Genomic DNA, 19,198 nt, shown 5'->3' with positions numbered 1-19,198 from the left:
TAGGGTTGATAGATCAGCTGTTTCGGATGTCATCAAAGAGTTCGTGGCAATTAAATTCAGATAATCGGTGTTCTCTACTAAGAGTGCTTTCTCATTTCGGCTCTTCTTTACATAAACCAATCCTCTCATCGTAAAAACGGAAAACAATTTACCAACCTTCTTAAGTTTTAAAGCATTATTCAATAGCGATCGGTTTTTAGTAGTGAGACATTCATGAATGAATACGGGCTTATCAGATGACAGGCCAAGGTCGCGGACGCATAATGGTTTTTTTGTTTTTGTGCGGTGGTTGGCAAACGAGCGAAGAACAGTGCTTTTATCGCGCGGTGACAAAAATTTTACCATCACAGGTGGATTTGTGGAAGATTTAGTTCTAAGCCGAAAAATATCGCGAATAGAAATAGTATTTATTCCAATAGTGCGGCATAAATTATTGAAAATTTGTTTTAAATCTTCCTCTGGCAGCAAGGGAAAGCCATGAATCAGAGCATCACTCTCTGTTTCCTTATGTTGACAACGTTCTTCCGTTAGTTCTAGCGTGTGGTAATCTGTTTAAGTTTATTATCTTGTGTTTTCAAAAGCTCCTTCAGCAAAATGTTCTCCTGTTTTATGACGTCGATCTCGCAAAGCTTTTGTTCAATTGTTTTTATTCTTTGATTGACATCATCAACGGTTCTCTTTAGCTGTGAAATGTCCGCGTTTATTTTCTCCGTGATCCTATCTTCGAATTCGTTCAATTTCGCCGAAAGGGGAGTAATTATGTAATCGCTCTGTTTTTTAAGAGCTTCTTCAGACATTTCGGTTGTGTTGTTCTCAAGAGAAAAAATAAATGACGAGTGTGGTTTTGCCAATGTTTGGTCTGCCGTAAATGACATTTTAGGCTGTTTGGAATCCGGAGACTGGTTATGTTGAACTGGAGATGTTGTTAATTCCCTTCTATTACGTTTTGGAGGCATCAAAAGGTAGGAAATAAATGTAATACGAGAGAGAGCTAGATTCGGTAACTGTTGGCTACGGTAAAATTGCTGCGGTAAAGTACTTGGCAAGAGTGAGTTGTGGGTGACGATGACGGCGGTGAAACGGAGGTGAGAAAGACTTTTGGTATTTAAGAGAAAGTTTTTCTGTTCTGATTCCAACAATGTACAATGTATATAAAAGAATTTAAAACAATTTAATAATTAAAATCTAAAAATCAAAATTCGGAAAAATAAGTTTAAGGTAATGAAAGCAAGGAATGATGTAATTTTTCACAGTTAAAAATTGTCTGTTTCTTGTTAGTAAAGAAAATAATCTTGGTACGTTTAAAATAACCCTTGAAAACTCTATTTAATATGACCACTTTTTTAACACGTCCACTCAGCAACACATTATATTTATATATGGTACAATTCTATAAATTATAGATTATGTTTTAGCGGCTTCATCTTTTAGAACATTCAAAAACATTTTTAGAAATTTTTCATTTATGCTCATTGATGTTTCTGGCACTAGCAAAAAATATAATTAGAAAAATATAGATCAGTAACAGGTGAATTATGTTTTTTTTCTCATTTTTTTCAGTAAAACTCCGTTGCGCAAAACAGACTCTGGCCCAACTAATTTTTATAACATGGTCTACGAAGAGATTGGAGACTTTGACGATATCTTAGATATAGACATTCAGCAATCAGAAAACCCAACGAAAAAAGACTTCAGCCTTTTAACAAAAAGAAATCCAATTGAGGAAAGTTCACAAAATATAAGTGATATCATAGCTGTTCAGCAGCAGCAGGGAAGGTATCATGCAAGTGATTCGGAGAGTCCCCAAAAAACGATTAGTGAAGCCGATGCAGAAATAAACTCAAATTACTCTAAGCCTTATGAAAACGTTTCACCTGATACTCACTCAAACTACAAACTTACGGCAAGTCATCATCAATCAAGTTCCTATTCACAAAAGCATTATGCCAATGAAGAGAGTAACTCACCAAGCACTACCCAGGCTTCAATAACGGCTGGTATGGCATTGCCTTCAATACCTAAGGGAAAAGCTGCAACACTTTTAGGTTCAATATCGGAAGATCAAGTTCAGTTCACCCTGACTAGTCGTCTGAATAAGCAAACAAAAAGCCGTCGAGTAAAATCTAATTTGAGTGATGAATTGGGCTCGGTTGAAGTGGTTACACCGCGTTTTCCTAAGTTGAACGATCCACCTGCCGAGAGATTACGTCGACGCAATTCAGACCCAAGCACTAATAAGGTTCCACTTCTTGAGGTTAATCGGGGCAATGATATGTATCAATCGTCTACTCAAATCAATATTGCCGGACACAGATTCCGTAAGGCTGCCCGAATCGGTAAGGCGGAAAAATGTGCGAGTTGTCAAGAGAGTGATGCATTTGTGAATGAGGGGTATCGATGCTTAGATTGTAAAGTACTGGTGCACACGAAGTGTATTCAAAACGGGGGAGTCAAAACACTTATATGCGAGGCGAAACGGTCAAAACGATTGCGGAAAAGCAATGACAAAACCATGACACCAAACTCAAAGTATTCAGCGAGAGAATATACAGATTCAACGGACAGAATTATAAGCGATGCCAAGGAATTAAACTTAATGCAAGATTTTATCACACAAAAAATTTACAAAATGGATGAAAACGAAGGAGAAAAAACCTCAGAGGTTGATAGAGTGTTCAAAAAAGCATTGCGAGCCTTCAAGGACAATCTTGTGACGCAATACAGTGTTGCGCATAAACAAAACTCCGATTCATTAAATATAAAATATAGGGATTTAATTGATAATTTTGGCCAAGTCATGGAGACGTGCTGTGGAAAGCAGAATGACTTCCCTCTGACAATGGGGGTGAATGCGTTTCGTGGTTTCATGAATGAGTTCATGAATTCAAGAGAAACAGAAAAACCCAAGGCTAAAAGAAAAAAAGAAAAAAAACGAAAAATTGAGGAACATACAAACTATCATGGTAATTTAATAAATATAAATAAATAGTTTGTTGATTTAAATTTAAAACAAAAAATATTTTTTTTAGGTCACGCGTTCCAATTAACAATAATAAATATTCCAACAGCTTGTGAAATATGTCAACTATTTTTGTTATGGCCAATCGAACGAGGATTGGTAAGTAACTATAGTAAATCAACATTTCAAAACTATAAATTGCTTTTTAATTTATCAAGGCAAACTTTTGTTCATATATGTTGCGCCATATTATATATTGGCATATGAGTGTTGTGCGCCAAATTCATAGCTAAAATTCAGCTGTCATAAATTCGTCTGTCATAAAAATTTGGTTCAAAAAAAGGATTTAATATCAGTGTTCTTAGAGCAGAACTCAAACCCAACAAAACTATTCTCTTACTTTTCCAAACTTCAAATAAATACAAAATATTGATTTTATGGTTGGCTGATTCAATGTCGGCTAAGTAACTTTCCAGCTTTAATTGTTTCTCAGATTAAAAAAATTATGCATATTTATAGAAGTTTTGTGTTTAAAGATTTCTGGTTATAACACCCATCAAAATACAAAATGATTGTGTACTTACATATAAGTTTTCTTATTAAAACATAGTTATCTTATTTTTTTCAGGTTTGCCAAAACTGTCGCCTTACTTGTCACAAAAAATGCTATCAAAAGTCTTCTTCATGCAACAAAACATCTTCATCGCATGGTGGTTGCGTTTCGTCACAATATAGTATTACTGACTCAAAACTCTTTGGTGTGCCATTAACGAATTTATGCTTAGCCGAAGGAGCTAAAATTCCAATACAAATCGAACAACTTATTACTAAAATTGAAATGTTAGCCCTATACACTGAAGGAATATACCGCAAAAGTGGCGTAAATTCCAAAATAAGAGAACTTAAACAAAAAATGTCTGAAACTCCAATTGGTGCAGAAATAGATTATGAGTCATATAACGTACATGTATTAGCAAACGTTCTCAAATCATTCCTACGCGAAATGCCCGAACCATTACTATCGTTCGATCGTTACGATGATTTTTTGCGTGCTTCCGATTTACCAGACACAAATGTACGAGTGCAAACTCTTCTATCATTGATTAAAAAACTCTCGGCTTCGCATCATTTTTTGTTAGAACGTTTAATTTTCCATTTGGCTCTGGTAGCACAAAAAGAAAAACATAATCGCATGTCGGCGAGTTCGTTATCAATAGTTTTTGCTCCGTGTGTTTTACGAACAAATCGTTTAGTACCTGCTCAAGATAGTCTTAATGATATTTGTAGACAAACGAAGTGCATAGAAACCTTGATCACGCAAAAAATGTTAAATGTCAAGAGTACACTAGCCGATATAGATACTTTAGACACGGCCGCACATACAGCCACAACCAGATTAAGTACTTTACGTAGCTCAAAAGTGTTTGCCCCCGAGGAGTTAACCCAGCGGCCATCGCAAATCGAGACTGAAACAGAAGAAATGATATTAGAGGGACACATCCAAGAGATCCGAAAAGAAAAAGCACTCTTGACGTCAGCGTTGCCAAATTTAATTAGAACTACGTCAGACGATGACTTACTTTCCACTGATTTAGATGGGGAAGGTGGAAGCCTAGATGACTTAAGCACTGGTAAAGAAAAGGATAGTCATTCCTTAGCTGAGTGTAAGGATTTTAAAGATAGTATTGATTCGTCTTTTGGAAGCCTAAGTGGAGATAACAATATAAGCCGTAAAGGATTGGATGAAAAACAATCACAAGAGCATTACCCACATCAGCAATCTCACATCGTTCAGCAGCAACAACAAAATTTTGACGCAGACTTAGCCAGTGATTCTATAGTTCTTAGCTACAATCTTCGTGATCAAAATATTGATTATATTTCTAGCCCGAGACACCACGTTTCATTGGATCATGAAATGTTATCATCTGGTTATGCGGTTGCGAAAAATTACTCATCTACTCCAAAATCATCAACATCTAATAATACTAGCAATAGTTTAATTTACTCTGGAGCCAGACGTTCGGGCAGTCAACAGAATCTTTCTTATTCAATGGTTCATGTATCAGCAACAAGTGCTGGGCCAAGTGGAATGAATTATTCTGCAAGTATGTCAGGTAAACCATTGGCTGTGCGGAGTATGTCAAGTGGCTACGATGCTACAACAACACATCTACTCCCAAACACACCCCAGTGTACATCAGGAGCTGAGGGATTTCAATTGCTTTCAGTTGTTCCATCATCATCATCGTCCGCAGCATCACCACATGTCGTTGCAGGAACGTCTCTATCTGCATCGGCTTCATTACCAACACCATTTCCCATTACCAGTAGCAATAAAGGAACAAGTATTATAGAAAGCGGTGATATAAAATCGAGTCGGAAAAAAAAGAAACAGGAAAGTTTGGACGACGAACCTATTATGGTGTAAGTTCTATATTCTAATTTATCCTCAGAAATGAATGTACATTTATATAGAAACTCATATATAAATAATAATTAACTAGGCATAGATTCATTAATAAATAAAACTAAATAATAGAAAGTATGTTTGTAAACATTATGTAAAACAACACTTCCAAACATAAATATATTATATCACATTATGTTTTAAATTTAATATATATGTATATGTTGCTAAAATTTTTTTGTTTTTAATTTGACAATCTAAATTGACGGATAAAACATTGGGCATGTTGAGTGGACACAAGGGACTTGAACGTAAGGCAAGTTTCTAGTATCTGTTACAAGGGATTTGAACGAAAGGCAAGTTTCTAGTATCTGATTGGCCTGCTGCCAAAATATCACCTTCCAATTAGGCAACTTAATTGGAAAGTTGACTGGGAAATTATTCAAGAAAAATCTCCCTGACTATCAAGTCAGGTCTACTTATCTCAAAATGACGGTTGATCATATTTTTTCATTGAACTTAAAGCTAAACTTTATTACTCTATAAATTTGTATTTATTTTCTACACAATTCCATTTAATGTGTTTTGTTATAGGGATTCTTGTCAAATTCTAAATAAAATAAGTAAACATGATGTCCGCTAAACTTCAAAGTCAGGGAATAAAATATATTTTTAAAATCGGTCAGAAACAAAATTTTCGTATTTCGTTCTTTTTGTACATAAGGACCTTTTTGCTGAACGAACATTTCATTTGACATCTCTGTTCAAAATTATTCTTTTGATATCTTTTGGCATACCTGATTAATATGCTAAGAAAATTTTGTGAAGTGCAATTAACTTTGCTTTTTACTCTTCACAAAAACAACTAGAAAGAAATGCAAATCAACTGAAATATGGTGTTTGCTTGTACCGGTGATTAAATAAAATGCGTTTTTCCGTTTCTGTTTAGAACTCTGAGTCTTCAGAGCATGCTGAACACGCTCTGAAAAAAGTCTACTTTGAACACTCTGATTTCGTTTTGAAGTTGAGCACTCAAAAATCGAACGAGTAAAATTGAACTCAACTCTACAAATCGTATTGAATTTTTAATACCAAAACTATCGTGATTTGTTTTGTCCATTTGAGATTTAAATTTACTGTTCTAATTTATAAAAAAAAAATATTGAATTATCTATTCATCACAAAGGAACATAACTTTAATGCTCTAAATAAGTACAACCTATCCATTATCAATGCATTTAAAGAGCAAAATTAATACTTACTGTACAAATTAAACTTTATTTTCTGGTCAGAGAAAATTTGAAAGTTAGGAAATTTTATTTTGAAAAATAGTGGACACCATGTCATGTAATATTCCTTTACAATATAAAATACAAATCGTGATAGACGTGTAGCTTTAGAAAAGCGTGCTTTGTAGACAATAATGTTACTTTTTGCAATAATGGTACTTTTTGCACGATGAACTGAAGTTAGAGGTTTGTAACGTTAAGTTCTGAGTTTGAAATTTATGACACACAAGTAATTAGTTGCCTTGGTCAAAATTTCCGTTTAAAGAATACAGTTAACTGCAAGTGAAGTCCCCAATGTTGTCTGAACCTGCCCATTGAGTTAACTCATAGACATGTCAAGTTTTAAAAAAAATCTCTTAGTATTTTATTTAGGATTTGTACGTGTTTAAAGAGAGATAATGTTTTATACGCACATGCTACTCCCCATTGTGCCAAAGCTGTTAAACGTTTTTAAAATACATTGAGAAAAACGGCTAGCATTTGAAACACAATTTTTAAGATCAATTTTATGTACGAAAATAATTAAAGTACAAATGAATATTAAAACTACCACCTATAAAGTAAAATACTGTTTCTATACTTAATTCAGGGAAAAGTTTTTAGTTTTGTTTCATCTAAATGATCGGTGTTTTCTGGTCCCAATCTAAAAGATTGATATCTCAATGATGGTCCGAATTTAAATGCAAATCTCTTGTCCATGTTAGAGAAATACAATGCAAAAAATCTAAATTTGAAATTCATTTCCATCTGAGTTAAAAATCGAGAACAAAAGATGTAATGACCAACCCCTTGTACGTGTAAAGCTAAATATTTAATATTTGTTTCAAAATCATTTCAAAACAAAGTACGCTTAAATTGTTTAATTTTCTTAAAATATTCACAATTTTTTAGTATCAATGGTGTAGTCTTTGGAAGTTAATCGTTTCATATTCAATGAGATATAAAAGAGTTAAGATAATATTTTGTGACTACTTATAGATTTTAATAATTCTAAAAGGACATTTGTAAGTTGAATACGCACTTCCAAATATCGCAGCATTGACTAAATCATAAGATTATTTGTGTCCAAATATCTATCTATGATACAAAATGCTACTAAGTATTTGATATGCTTGAGTTTATATATTATCGAACTTCGAGATATTTAGGAGTAAAGTGATGAGACGCAAACTTTTATTAGATAAACTAAAATCAAATTATAAGTCTATTAGTGTATTAATACTGCATTCAAATGTGTAATACTAAAAATCAATAAGAGTTTTGGATCATTCTATATTTTGAAAGGCAGTCCTATTGACGATAGCTGTTGTTAGAAAATACTTTAAAACATCTGCAACAACATCTACTTTTCATTTCTTGCATACATGTAAACAAATACAGATATTTATTCAAATTCTATCGACACTTGGATTAAAACAATCACGCCATCATCTAAATCATGACAAAACCATTAATATAAAGACAATTTACTGTTATTCTAGCTTTGGTTTGTACTTGAATTCTTTTTTTAATAACAAGGAATAGTACTCACTTTGTGCATAAACTTTAAAGCATAAATAATCAAAATGTGGATATCAATCTGTATTTTTTTATTTCGAACCAAATTTTTACAAAAGAGGTAAATTTGCATTTTTGTATTTAACATAAATATGCATTTTGTTCCACCGCTATTTTAAAGCGGCGTATAAATCATTCAAATTGTCTAATCATTATTTATATTATATTTAAACAAGCCTATAGATATTAATGATATAAGAATACGTTCGAAATTCATTTGAAAGTTGTAAAAAAAACTATAGTAACTCAAAATTCGTTCTTTAAATTACACTTACAAAATACTAAATTACATTAATAGTAATAAAAATGTCCCTGTTTATGTAGAGCTATCTATAATATAAGTCCTTTGCCATCATTGCATTACGCTAAAATATATAATATAATCTAAAACAATGTGTTTTACTTGCCAGATATACTGATGAACTTGACCCAATATATAAAGTTAGTTGTATTTTGAAACTTTAATCGTTCCTGGAACTTTATTGTAGTTCAACTTCATATTATGTATTTGGTTATACAATTTTGTAATCAAGTTTTCCTCCAGAACTATTTACTTTCTCCGACTATACAAATGTACATGCATACATACATAAATAGCTCTTACGAAAATTCAATTAATATATTAACTTAAAAAATAATGAAATAGTGGAAAAAATGCATATATTTGGAAATTACTTATGCTCTTATTCAATTTCTAGAATTCAAGCGAAATAGTGGTTCTTTTATTTTGGATTCCTATACAAATTATATAAATAATACTTGTAATCAAAGTTTTTGTACAACACGAAGTTAAATTCTAACGTATAAAATTATTTAATGAAAGGTTATATTGTGTGATTTTTTACTCAAAGTATATATTGATCAATGAGATTTTAAAATTATATTTATTTAAAACTTACTAAAGAATATTTTAAAACAAAGACACTTTTATTTTAATATTAAAAAATTGTATTGTTTTTATTTTTTTTTAGATTTCATAATGGCAAAAAATAAATATATGGTAAATGTGAGGTTTTTAAATACAATAATCAATCAAGTTCTCAAATTAAAAAAAAAAACATTATTTAGAAGTAAAAAGTAAAAATGCAAAATATTTGTTTAACATAGTATTCACTTTTTTATTGTCATATCTCTATATAAGTATTTAATTTTAACCAAAATAAAATCAAATTTTAATTCAAAATGAAATAGTGATAGATTTCACTAAGCTACATACATACGTAAACAAAAAATAAATACTCTGTAGCAAATGTTGTTCTTTTTATACACAAATATATACACACACTTTAACAAACATACATTTAACATGATAATTCATATATGTGAATCTCTTTAATTTCGTATTCATAATCAACTCTTCCATTGGTATATAATATTTTGCAATCTAAATAAACATCAACAAAAAAATGGAGAAATGGGACTATTCAAGTTCTGTTAGAATGATCAACATTACTTTTTAATTACTATTATTATATTATACATATATATTTTATGTAAGTGACCAAGTCAATATTTAGGTTTCACTATTTGTACAGTATACTTTCATTTATTTGTTAAATAAAGGTAAAATAAAAAATGATTACTATTTTATTGTTTATTTTTACAAGCAACTATGTTTTAAAACAACCATGTTTAAAAAGTATTTCCAATTTAATGACTACATAAATTGCCAAGTAAGAAGTACTAAGTAAAAGTAGATATTTTTTATAATTTCAAAAAGTAGACAATTCAAATAAATTAATTAAGGCCTGAGAATGTATGCATCCAATTTTTATATTGTTTGTATTTAAAAGTTAATCACCATCAACTTAGTAATTATAAGTTAAACGTAATTGATTTAACAAGGGACTAATTAAAGCAAAATAATTTGTTTATATTAACTATAAACAAAAACATGAGGGACTTCATATTTATAACTGCATCCATTGAAAGCAAATGTGAACCAATAGCTCTTAACAAAGACAATATCGAAAATCTTTCATCAATATTACTTTAGAATACTTACCTATTAATCCTAGTGATACAAATCCTAACGAAAAAGTTCCTAACAGTAAATGTTATAAATGATATTCATTATGAAACAACTTCAACAATTGAAAATATAAAAAGTTCTCAATAGGGAATAACTTGATTTAACACCAAACAGTGGAGCAAATCTTTACATGCTTTTAGAGAAAGTAAGATTAAGCACTTGATATGTTGAGGGCATTTGATAGTTAAGCATCAAGCCCTCTTATCGAAAATATGTGCATTTTATTGTGATGAATCTCTTCTTCCTTATATTAGTAATTACCTTTCTGGCTAAAAAAAACTAGTATTGTACGGGTTCATATCTGATATCTGCATAATAAACCCTGTTGGGCTTCGTTTTTTCCAAATTTTTGCAAGTGATGTCATTCGCCTTAAACTTCTAATCCAATAAAATGAATCGCTGACAACACTACCCTCAAATTTTTCTATTCGTTTTTGGATAGACATGTTGCCCTTCGGGCGTGGGCTACAAACGGCAGCGTTTTATAAGCTCATCGAATTGTGATCTTGACAGACATGCAAAACATATGACCAGTCTTCTTAGAAGATTATACGGTCAAGCTATTAAAAGAAGATATTTTCGTTGTACAATCGGGAGTCACGTGCGATAACGGATTTAGGTCGACGCATGACACTGCTCCGATATACAGGATTTACGAACATTTCGAGAGGCCAATTATTACCCGGGCTTCCACGAATATCATGATCCAAGCCAAAAGAAGAAAAAACTGAAAAAGATTCGATGTTGGAAGGAAAAAAGTTGCCATATCTTTTTCTGATCGAGTCTCATAAAACATTTTAAGAAGTCCTTTTTATCAATTATTGAAAACCAATAGCCAACAGAGATGCCGCCTCTGAAGTAATAGGTTCCACGCGGCAACCACAATGATAATCTTAATTTGACGACGAGTGCCGGCAAAATCGCAAGGTCTACAACCAGAAGAATATAGAGGAACACCGGCTTTTCAGAAGAATGGATATTGGAGGAGAAGATACACCAGCGACACTGATCTGGTCAAAAGAACTAAAGTCCAACAACTTAGAATACTGCTTCGTGTAAAGCGAATAGACATCAAAGCTACAGCCCTGAAAGTCTTGGAATCCATACCCAAGGGACAGCGCGTATTAATTTTCTTACCTTCTTCTCGACATTAGTTTCTTAAAATTTAAAAAACTATGTTGGTATTTAACAGAAAAATATTTTCTTATTTAAAATAAATCCAGACAACTTTTTATTCGATTTCTCTCATTGTTATACATTATGTATTATGCTCAAAAATAAATGAAATTTGTATATATTATAAAAAACACACGTACAACTACTTAATAGTAAAAGTAAAATATTTAGTGAATAACTAGTAATAATAAAATATGTATACTATATTCTTCTAGATGTAAAACAGAGAAAACAAAAGATATTTATTTGATAAAAAATGAGTCAAAAATCTATACAAATCACCCACATCATTATAGCCGTCGCGCTAAAATTAAAAGGATTCAATTAATTTAAAGCGTTAATCTAAAGCCGTTACAATTAAAAAGTGTAACCTTCTAAGTCAATGCTATTATGCCAATAGTTTTCAAAATTAAACAACACTTGCAGATTACGAACTATGCATAAAGGCATTAATTCATAGTCATTTTAAAACTTGATTGCGGCTACTGTCTTCTCAAGCAAGCAAAAAATACTTAGTTTTGTAAAAAAAAGTAGTTCAAAAAAATATCGTATAACTAATTTAAATTCTTGTATGTACAGACTTAGAATGCAGTCTACACACACAAATTTAACAGTCTTAACTTAGCAATTTAAGATTACTATGTTAGCCTGTATAAATAAATAAATAAAATTTACAGTCTGAATATAAGTAAATTTATCATGCCTAATTTTCTTACGAAAAGTATTTAAACAATAATACGAATAATTTCCAAACAATTTTGACAAAACAAAACAAAAACAGAACAACGACTATACGACAGGGAGAATTTTTAATGCACATATTATACTTTAAAAAATATAATTAATTACCTTATATAAAAAATAAACGTAAACAATTTAAAGAAATAGATTTATATTATGTTAATGGAAAGGAAATAGTATTTTCATAAATTTTGTATTTTTTGTCTGCATAACCGTTAATACTTCTTAATCTGTCTCATTACCGACGAATTTTGTTTATTGTTTATTTGATTTCCATACATTTGGTTTGTTGTCACATCAAGAACTGTTGTACGATGGGAATTAACGTAGTTTCCTTGTGTTATTTTATCCATATTTAATTCATATAAGCCATTAATAGTGGGAGAAACCATATCGAGGATATCTTTGTCGAGCCAACTTTGTTGATTTTGTTCTTCAGCTGTTTGGGCGGGATAATTTTTGTCTATATTGAAGCCGCTTGTCTGTAAATTTTGTTTGGTTTCTTGCAAAAACTCTGCAATTTCTTCACTTGATTTTTTCTGGTTCTTTTTGGATTGGTACCAATTATCATCATCTATTTCGTCTAAGAAATCAGTTTTATCAATTTTAACTTTCTTACATATCTGCTCATCTAATAAGTTTGTATTGTGAGCGTTGCTGGTTGTTTTGCAGACAGCTTTGTTCTCCCGTTCATTGTTAAATTCAATAGCCGAAACAATATCACTCATGTTGACTTCTTCATCAAAAACATCAGCGCTTTGATCTTTAGTGTTAAATAAAAGATTTCGACGATTCTGTAATATTGTTTCTTGAACAACTTCTTCCAAATCGGCTTCTTTTTGATTTTGCCCCAATTTTAAATTAGGAGCCGCAACTAGAGCTAAACTTAGCAATAATACCATCAAACAAGTTGTTGGCTGTGTTGTTTTGTTTGTTCCCTTTGTCAGTAGCGATTGTAACTTTTTCATCTGCGACATAAGGGTTTGATTTTGATTCTGAAGCTGTTTTATTCTTTTCATAAGCGATTGGTTTTCCTCGGTGCATTGTTTTACACGCTCTTCTAGACCATCAACATACTCTTTTTTACGTTTCCTCGAATCCTGCGCAGATATTTTGTTTCGAATTTTGCGGCGAATTCTTTTTAGTTCACGTTCTTCGTGTTTTGTAAGTGGATAATGGGTTGGTAGAGTGATGCCTTCCTTGCTCAAAAGACGTCTTTCTTCTAAAGTTAGAGCAAGTTTTGGATATGGGACTTCTGGATCGTGTACATAATCTTCATCATCGTAACCATCTTCAATTATAATGCTCTCAGAATCAGAAGAGTGTTCGATGAAAGAATCATCCTGCACTGGAATTCAAAGAGAACTTCATTAGACATTGCTATAAAAACTTTGAAAACTTTTTTTATTAAATTTATATATACATCAATTCTTTATTCTTTAATACATCTGTTAAAACAAGCAGATTAAGGAACTTGGTTTCAAATAAACTTAATAATTTTAAAATCCAACAACAATTGAGGATTTACACCTAGGTTTTCCATTTTACTTTGACTCAAAATAAAATCCATATTAAAAAGAAGTACCTAGATAAATTTACACTGAAAACCATGAAATAAGAATGTTCCGGAGTCAAATAAAGCAATAAGCAATTGCTTGTAATTTGGTGTAGCTGTATTTTGTTTTTATATTTAAGGCAATTATTGGTTAAAATCTTAAATTAAAAAAAATAAAAGAACCAGCAAAAAATTAAATTTACTTACATTCATCTTTAATTTCAACTTCTTTTACAGTATTGGATTTTGCAATTTGTTTCGTTGGAAAGTGCTGTTTGGTTGTTTCATGTGCTTCTTGAATCATCGATGGAGTTGAACGGACTGCTTTAGTATTTACTATTTTAAACGTTTTTAATTCTTTAACTTCTTGTAAAGAAACTGGTATAAGAATGGATCTAGGATTATTGTTCTGTACACGAACAATATTTTTCACTGAAAAAAGTTAAAAATTAAGTTTTGCATGAAATTTTCAGATATTTAACACATACTTTCAGTAAACTTAGTTTTGTTCAAGAATAAAGTGCCTGGTTTAGCTTGAATTTTCGCTCCACTGTTAGAGTTCTTTACTTGAATTGTAATATTTTTGTTATTTGCTGCTGTAAACATTTGAGGAGACAATTTTACAATTTTAATTTCATTTCCACGATGCCCATTTACAACCGTTTGGTGTTGTGACGATTGCTTATTAAATTTATGATATTGATTCTTTTGTAGTGGTACCATTGTTGTTGGAGTTTGAACAGTGTTTGATAAAGTCATAACTTGTGGTACTTTTTGAACTATCACTTTAGGTTTATGTTCATTACTGCAAATTAATTTGTTTGCAGGTTGAATAACTTCCAAAGACGATATTTCCACGGGTGACCTTTTACCTCCTCGTTCACTTATTGAGGGCCCTGGTGAAGACGGACTTAGGGGTTCATAAGGAGGACTCATTTCCCTTAAAAAGTAAAAATATATATTAAACATTTCTAGTTCAAAGCAACCGAAACAAATTACGCGTCTAAGTTATCCGATGAAAGACCACTGTCAGATGAATTACTCGATATAGCATTACTATGTGATAACAACGGCTCAGGTAATGTGGGCTCGGTGATTTCATAGTCTTCGGGTTCCAGTTTCATGTGTCCGTTAAACTCTCCTAAGGTTCCAAACTCACCTTGGTTGTCTGTTAAATTGTTGAGAAAATCCATGGGGAAGATAGAATCCAAGATGTCATCAGTATTTGATGACCAATTTTCTTCCTAAAAAAAATATAAAGGTGTAAGTTGTATTTATATTTTAAAAAATAAGCTTTTATTAAAAATTATTTGTATTGCTCTGGACTTTTGTATGTATCACCTTATTGTTCATAATCTTAAAACCCTGGTCTACAAGCAAATTCTACAAATACACTTTTTTTACAAAAACAATTATGATTTCAGCTGGTAGTTACCAATTTTCTTTCTTCTCATTTTGATAACGGTTAATCTGATTTATTTAGAGGTTGGTAAGTTTATACGTGTAGCTTGATTTGTTTATTTAGTTTTATCCGGGACTTTGATCGATAAAACGGGTTTTAAGTGAAATTCTTTTTAAATTGAAAAACACAGAAATTTGAGTGCTTTCAAAAAAGGAGCATCACAAAAAGAAATTTCAAAGAAATTTTCCATTTAAAAATAAATTATTTGTAGAATTATCAAAAGTGTAAAGGTGTTATGCCATCATAGAGGAGGAAGGCCTCGAAGCACCACAGTAAAAGATGATTGAAAAATAACAAATTTATTCCGAAGAAAACCACGGAATTGAACTTATGTTGCTCATTTACCCATCAACTTTCAGACTCCGCACACTGCAGGCCGGATTGCGTTGTTTTCAAATAGCAAAAGTGCCATTTATTTAAACAAAAATGTGAAACCACGTTTGGCTTTTCCAAAAACTCCCCAAAAATGGGCATTTTCTGACGAATCAAAGTTCATGTAGACATTTTTTGTAACACCATGCTGCCTTGTGCCCATTTCGAAATGGACGTTCCAACACAACAATGATCCCAAACACAAGTCGAAGTTGACCACAAAGTGGATTGCAGAAAAAAAGATTGAGGTTTTACCATGGCCAGCCCAATTCCCAGACCTAGACCCAATAGAGAACTTGTGGGAAATTGTGAGGAGAGGAATTTGGAACAACATTTTTAAGCACAAAGTGAGCTCTTCGCTGGAATTCAGAGGCAGTGGAACGACATTCCAAAAACGCTTATTAATAACGCTATAGCTTCAATGCCCAGAAGATGCAAATGTTTTAAACAGTATTGTATATAGTAAGTATTATTTGGGAATAAATATGCAACATTTAAAAGAAGTTCTAAAAACATTTTTCTTGGCTTATTCAATACTTTGTAACTTCTTTCAAAAATATCCTGTGAAAGTGGTAAGGTACAACCATCACAGCCTGATAAAAATGATTCAACTCGCTAATCTCCTAGCAGTTTTAATATTTATAATATTTTAAAAATGCTGGAAAAAATGGGTGTGGTTGTCGGTCCTTTTACGGGATAATATGCAGACCACCGAATCAAGCAGGCGGAGATATGTCGTGGCACTCATAAGAGGGTCTAGCAGTCAGTAATCGATAGTTGAAACTTTAAAATAAATTGACCGAACGACCCCTTAATGGCCTTTCAAAAAATATTCGTTACGCTAAAAAAAAGGGTTTTTAGATTATGCATTATACGACAGTCTGCATATGAAACTAGTTTTAAAATTATGTTAATGACAAAAATTACTTTATTGAAAAGAATTTTACACAAATAATTTGTTTGTATTGTTTGATGTAATTTAATAAAGATGCGAATTTGAATGTGCAAACTAATAAAAATAGATTTTTTTTCAAATATCACTGTAATTTCAACTATTCATACCCACGTTCTTCCAACAGAGGTAGCATTATGTTGTGAGGCACTTGAAAGTTAAAAATTATAGTTAGAGGATGAACATTAATTGCGAAACTTCACAAAAATTTACATTCTCTTTTTCTATTGGTTACTTTTAAAATGCATAGCCAACTCCTCCTTTTTAATCCTATGGAATCATAAGGGTATTCATAAACCTTCGAGCTGACACTCATTAGACATACAATAACAGAATGCATTTTCACAACTTTGTAGTTGAACTAATTGAAACTACTTTCTTAATATTTAAAACTCATTTGCAAAATATGTTGTCATTCATTGTCACCAATTGGAAAATCATACTCCCAATTATATACCTTGTTCATGTACACTCTTTGAAGTATTCAATAGCTGTTTCAATGTTTTTTGTTTAGTGACCAATTAAAGGACTATTCAATGATAATCCTAAATGAAATAAATACATAAGACTGCTTAGGATGCATTCCAAAAAGTTAAGCTTATACGAAGTAAAAACAAACCATCGATTTGTAACAAATGAAATGCTTCAACATTGATCCAACATTAAATCTTTGATAATGCTTTAAAACTCAATCGGTAGTATTGTATGATACGTTTTTTCTCGTTTAAATCTTATCTCTTAAACACATACGTCTTTGAAACTTTATTGAATCTCATACTTATTTGCATATTATACGACCATACATATTTGTATCACCTTTACATTAAGTAGAAATACATTATTATTTGTAGATTTTATACCTTATCTTACATTATATTAAGTCCAAGTGTGTTTAAAATGATTAAAATAAAATCAGACTCGATATTTATTTCTTACAAACCGTGGGTGATGAAATACCAGTCTACACAGATGTGTGACCTAATTCGCATAAAATACTGCTTACGTGCTTTGCCAGCATTCATCCGTAAGCAGCTCTTACTAGATTGCACAAGGCGAAAGAAAACATCATCATTCATCACCGGTATTATTGTGTTCATTTTTATAGTAGTTAATAGTGCCAATTGACTGCAATATGAATTTTGTATTACTAATAATAAAATCAACTATATACATAATATGTACACATTGTAATATTTTATATGGTAATAACTTATGTTTATGCAAATGCATGCGTCATCTATTTGGATTTACCTATTTTTTTTCCTATTCGCATAGATTTTTTAATATGTATACACTTTGAGTATACGTACCATTGCTTCGGATGTACATTTGGATATTCTTGTATTAAATAAATCCTCTTTTAAGTTATAGTCTTCTTCGTTTTGCCTGATGAACGAAAAATCCATTTTGTTTGACACGTATGCCGAAATTAGGGCGCTGCTAGTATTCAAAGTAGTTTGTCGGCAATAACTGCAATATATTCTTTAATAATATGCTGGAATATTAAACGTTTTATTGCGTCCTTTATTCTTTGTTTATATTTTTTTATTTTAACCCCGTTAGATTTTTATAAACATGATTTTGGTACTGAATTTTCCCCATTTTTACCAACGTGGAACTTGGACGTCAAAAAAAAACGAAACTTCAGTCAGTGTCGGCAACCTAGAAACGAAATAAACAAAATTACCTAGTTTACAGGAATTGAATCAGAATTCAGCAATGTTTATACTTGGATCGGGTCGAAATGAGGTGAATCGAATCTAAAATTGTTTTGTAAACCCGAATCGGGTAATTGAGTTATTGGTGTGTTTTGTATATATATTTAAATAATACTACCAATGAAGAGGAACGATCGGCCTGACATCTTGTCATCGACCTCCTAAACAGTTCGTTCCACATGTTTTGCATGTGGAATGCATTAGGTTTGGGGTAAAAATTAACTTTGTATATTCTTTGTATATATATTTGAATAGTACTATCATGAAGAAGGAACGCAAAAATGAGTGAGAATTAAAATATAAAATAATTAATTTCCAGATTATTAAAAAAACAGAAGAAAGAGAAGAATGTATACAAATTCAGCGAAAGTTCAAGGGAGTCAATGAAAATACATTTTTGTTATAATTTATTATTTATATTTTGTATAATTTGTTATTTTGATTGTTTGACTGGCAATGAATCATTTAAAAAAAACACACAGGACAAAAAATAGAAGAAAAATTATAATATAAACTTTTTGTGGTGGCCAATTAGAAAAATTGAGGTTTTCCCCATTTTTTTTTTAATCATTTTCAAATGAGACAAATATTTTTAAACCATGCTAATATTAGTGCGAGTAGTACTCGTGGCATGATGGTTAGTGCGTTGGGCTCTGACTAAGTGGGCTGCGGACAACAAAATAATTCCGGATAAACAGTTCGGGTTCAAGGCGGGTCATGACACAATTCATGCTGCGTCTAAACTCGTTTCTGATATCCAATGGAATAAATCAAAACAACAATGCACAGGTGCTGTCCTGGTTGATTTGGAAAAGGTCTTTGACACCGTATGGTTAGAGGGTCTTTACCTAAAACTGAGCAGGCTTGGCATAAGCAAGCCATTGTTGTATATACTTTATGATATGCTTAACGGTAGAAAGTTTGTTGTCAAAAGTGGCAATGTAACTTCTACCACAACACTCTCAATTAAAAATG

The 19,198-nt window shown here is 31.5% G+C and overlaps 2 protein-coding genes across 11 annotated transcripts in view; one reads left to right on the top strand and one right to left on the bottom strand.

The window, feature by feature from the left end:
- Window positions 1-5,602, top strand: part of LOC129945748 (unconventional myosin-IXa-like) — a 41,698-nt gene extending 36,096 nt beyond the window's left edge. For all 10 annotated transcript variants that reach the window (XM_056055646.1, XM_056055641.1, XM_056055642.1 and 7 more), the window contains 3 exons: window positions 1,561-2,963; window positions 3,030-3,118; window positions 3,588-5,602. In XM_056055646.1, coding sequence (XP_055911621.1) covers window positions 1,561-2,963; window positions 3,030-3,118; window positions 3,588-5,390 — 3,295 coding nt within the window. In that variant the 3' untranslated portion in view covers window positions 5,391-5,602. The remainder of the gene's footprint in view (window positions 1-1,560; window positions 2,964-3,029; window positions 3,119-3,587) is intronic.
- A 6,323-nt stretch (window positions 5,603-11,925) lies between these two features.
- Window positions 11,926-18,150, bottom strand: LOC129945747 (uncharacterized). The gene is made up of 5 exons (XM_056055639.1): window positions 17,816-18,150; window positions 14,719-14,963; window positions 14,208-14,659; window positions 13,927-14,151; window positions 11,926-13,512 (listed from the first exon to the last, which is right to left on the bottom strand). The coding sequence occupies exons 1-5, from the start codon at window positions 17,909-17,911 to the stop codon at window positions 12,380-12,382; spliced, it is 2,151 nt and encodes a 716-aa protein (XP_055911614.1). The 5' UTR covers window positions 17,912-18,150; the 3' UTR covers window positions 11,926-12,379.
- Window positions 18,151-19,198: the final 1,048 nt, after the last annotated feature.

Source organism: Eupeodes corollae, chromosome 2 (genome assembly GCF_945859685.1).
Source record: "Eupeodes corollae chromosome 2, idEupCoro1.1, whole genome shotgun sequence".
In the NCBI taxonomy this organism is placed as follows: Eukaryota; Metazoa; Arthropoda; class Insecta; order Diptera; family Syrphidae; genus Eupeodes; species Eupeodes corollae.
This window is presented reverse-complemented; position numbering and strand designations above follow the sequence as displayed.

Excerpts from the sequence above, each read along its gene's own strand:
- LOC129945747 (XM_056055639.1), bottom strand. The coding sequence starts at position 17,911 with ATGGATTTTTCGTTCATCAGGCAAAACGAAGAAGACTATAACTTAAAA. Across the intron at positions 14,660-14,718 it reads TCATCGGATAACTTAGACGC|GGAAATGAGTCCTCCTTATG; the intron begins GTAATTTGTTTC and ends TTACTTTTTAAG. Across the intron at positions 13,513-13,926 it reads AGTTGAAATTAAAGATGAAT|TGCAGGATGATTCTTTCATC; the intron begins GTAAGTAAATTT and ends TTTGAATTCCAG.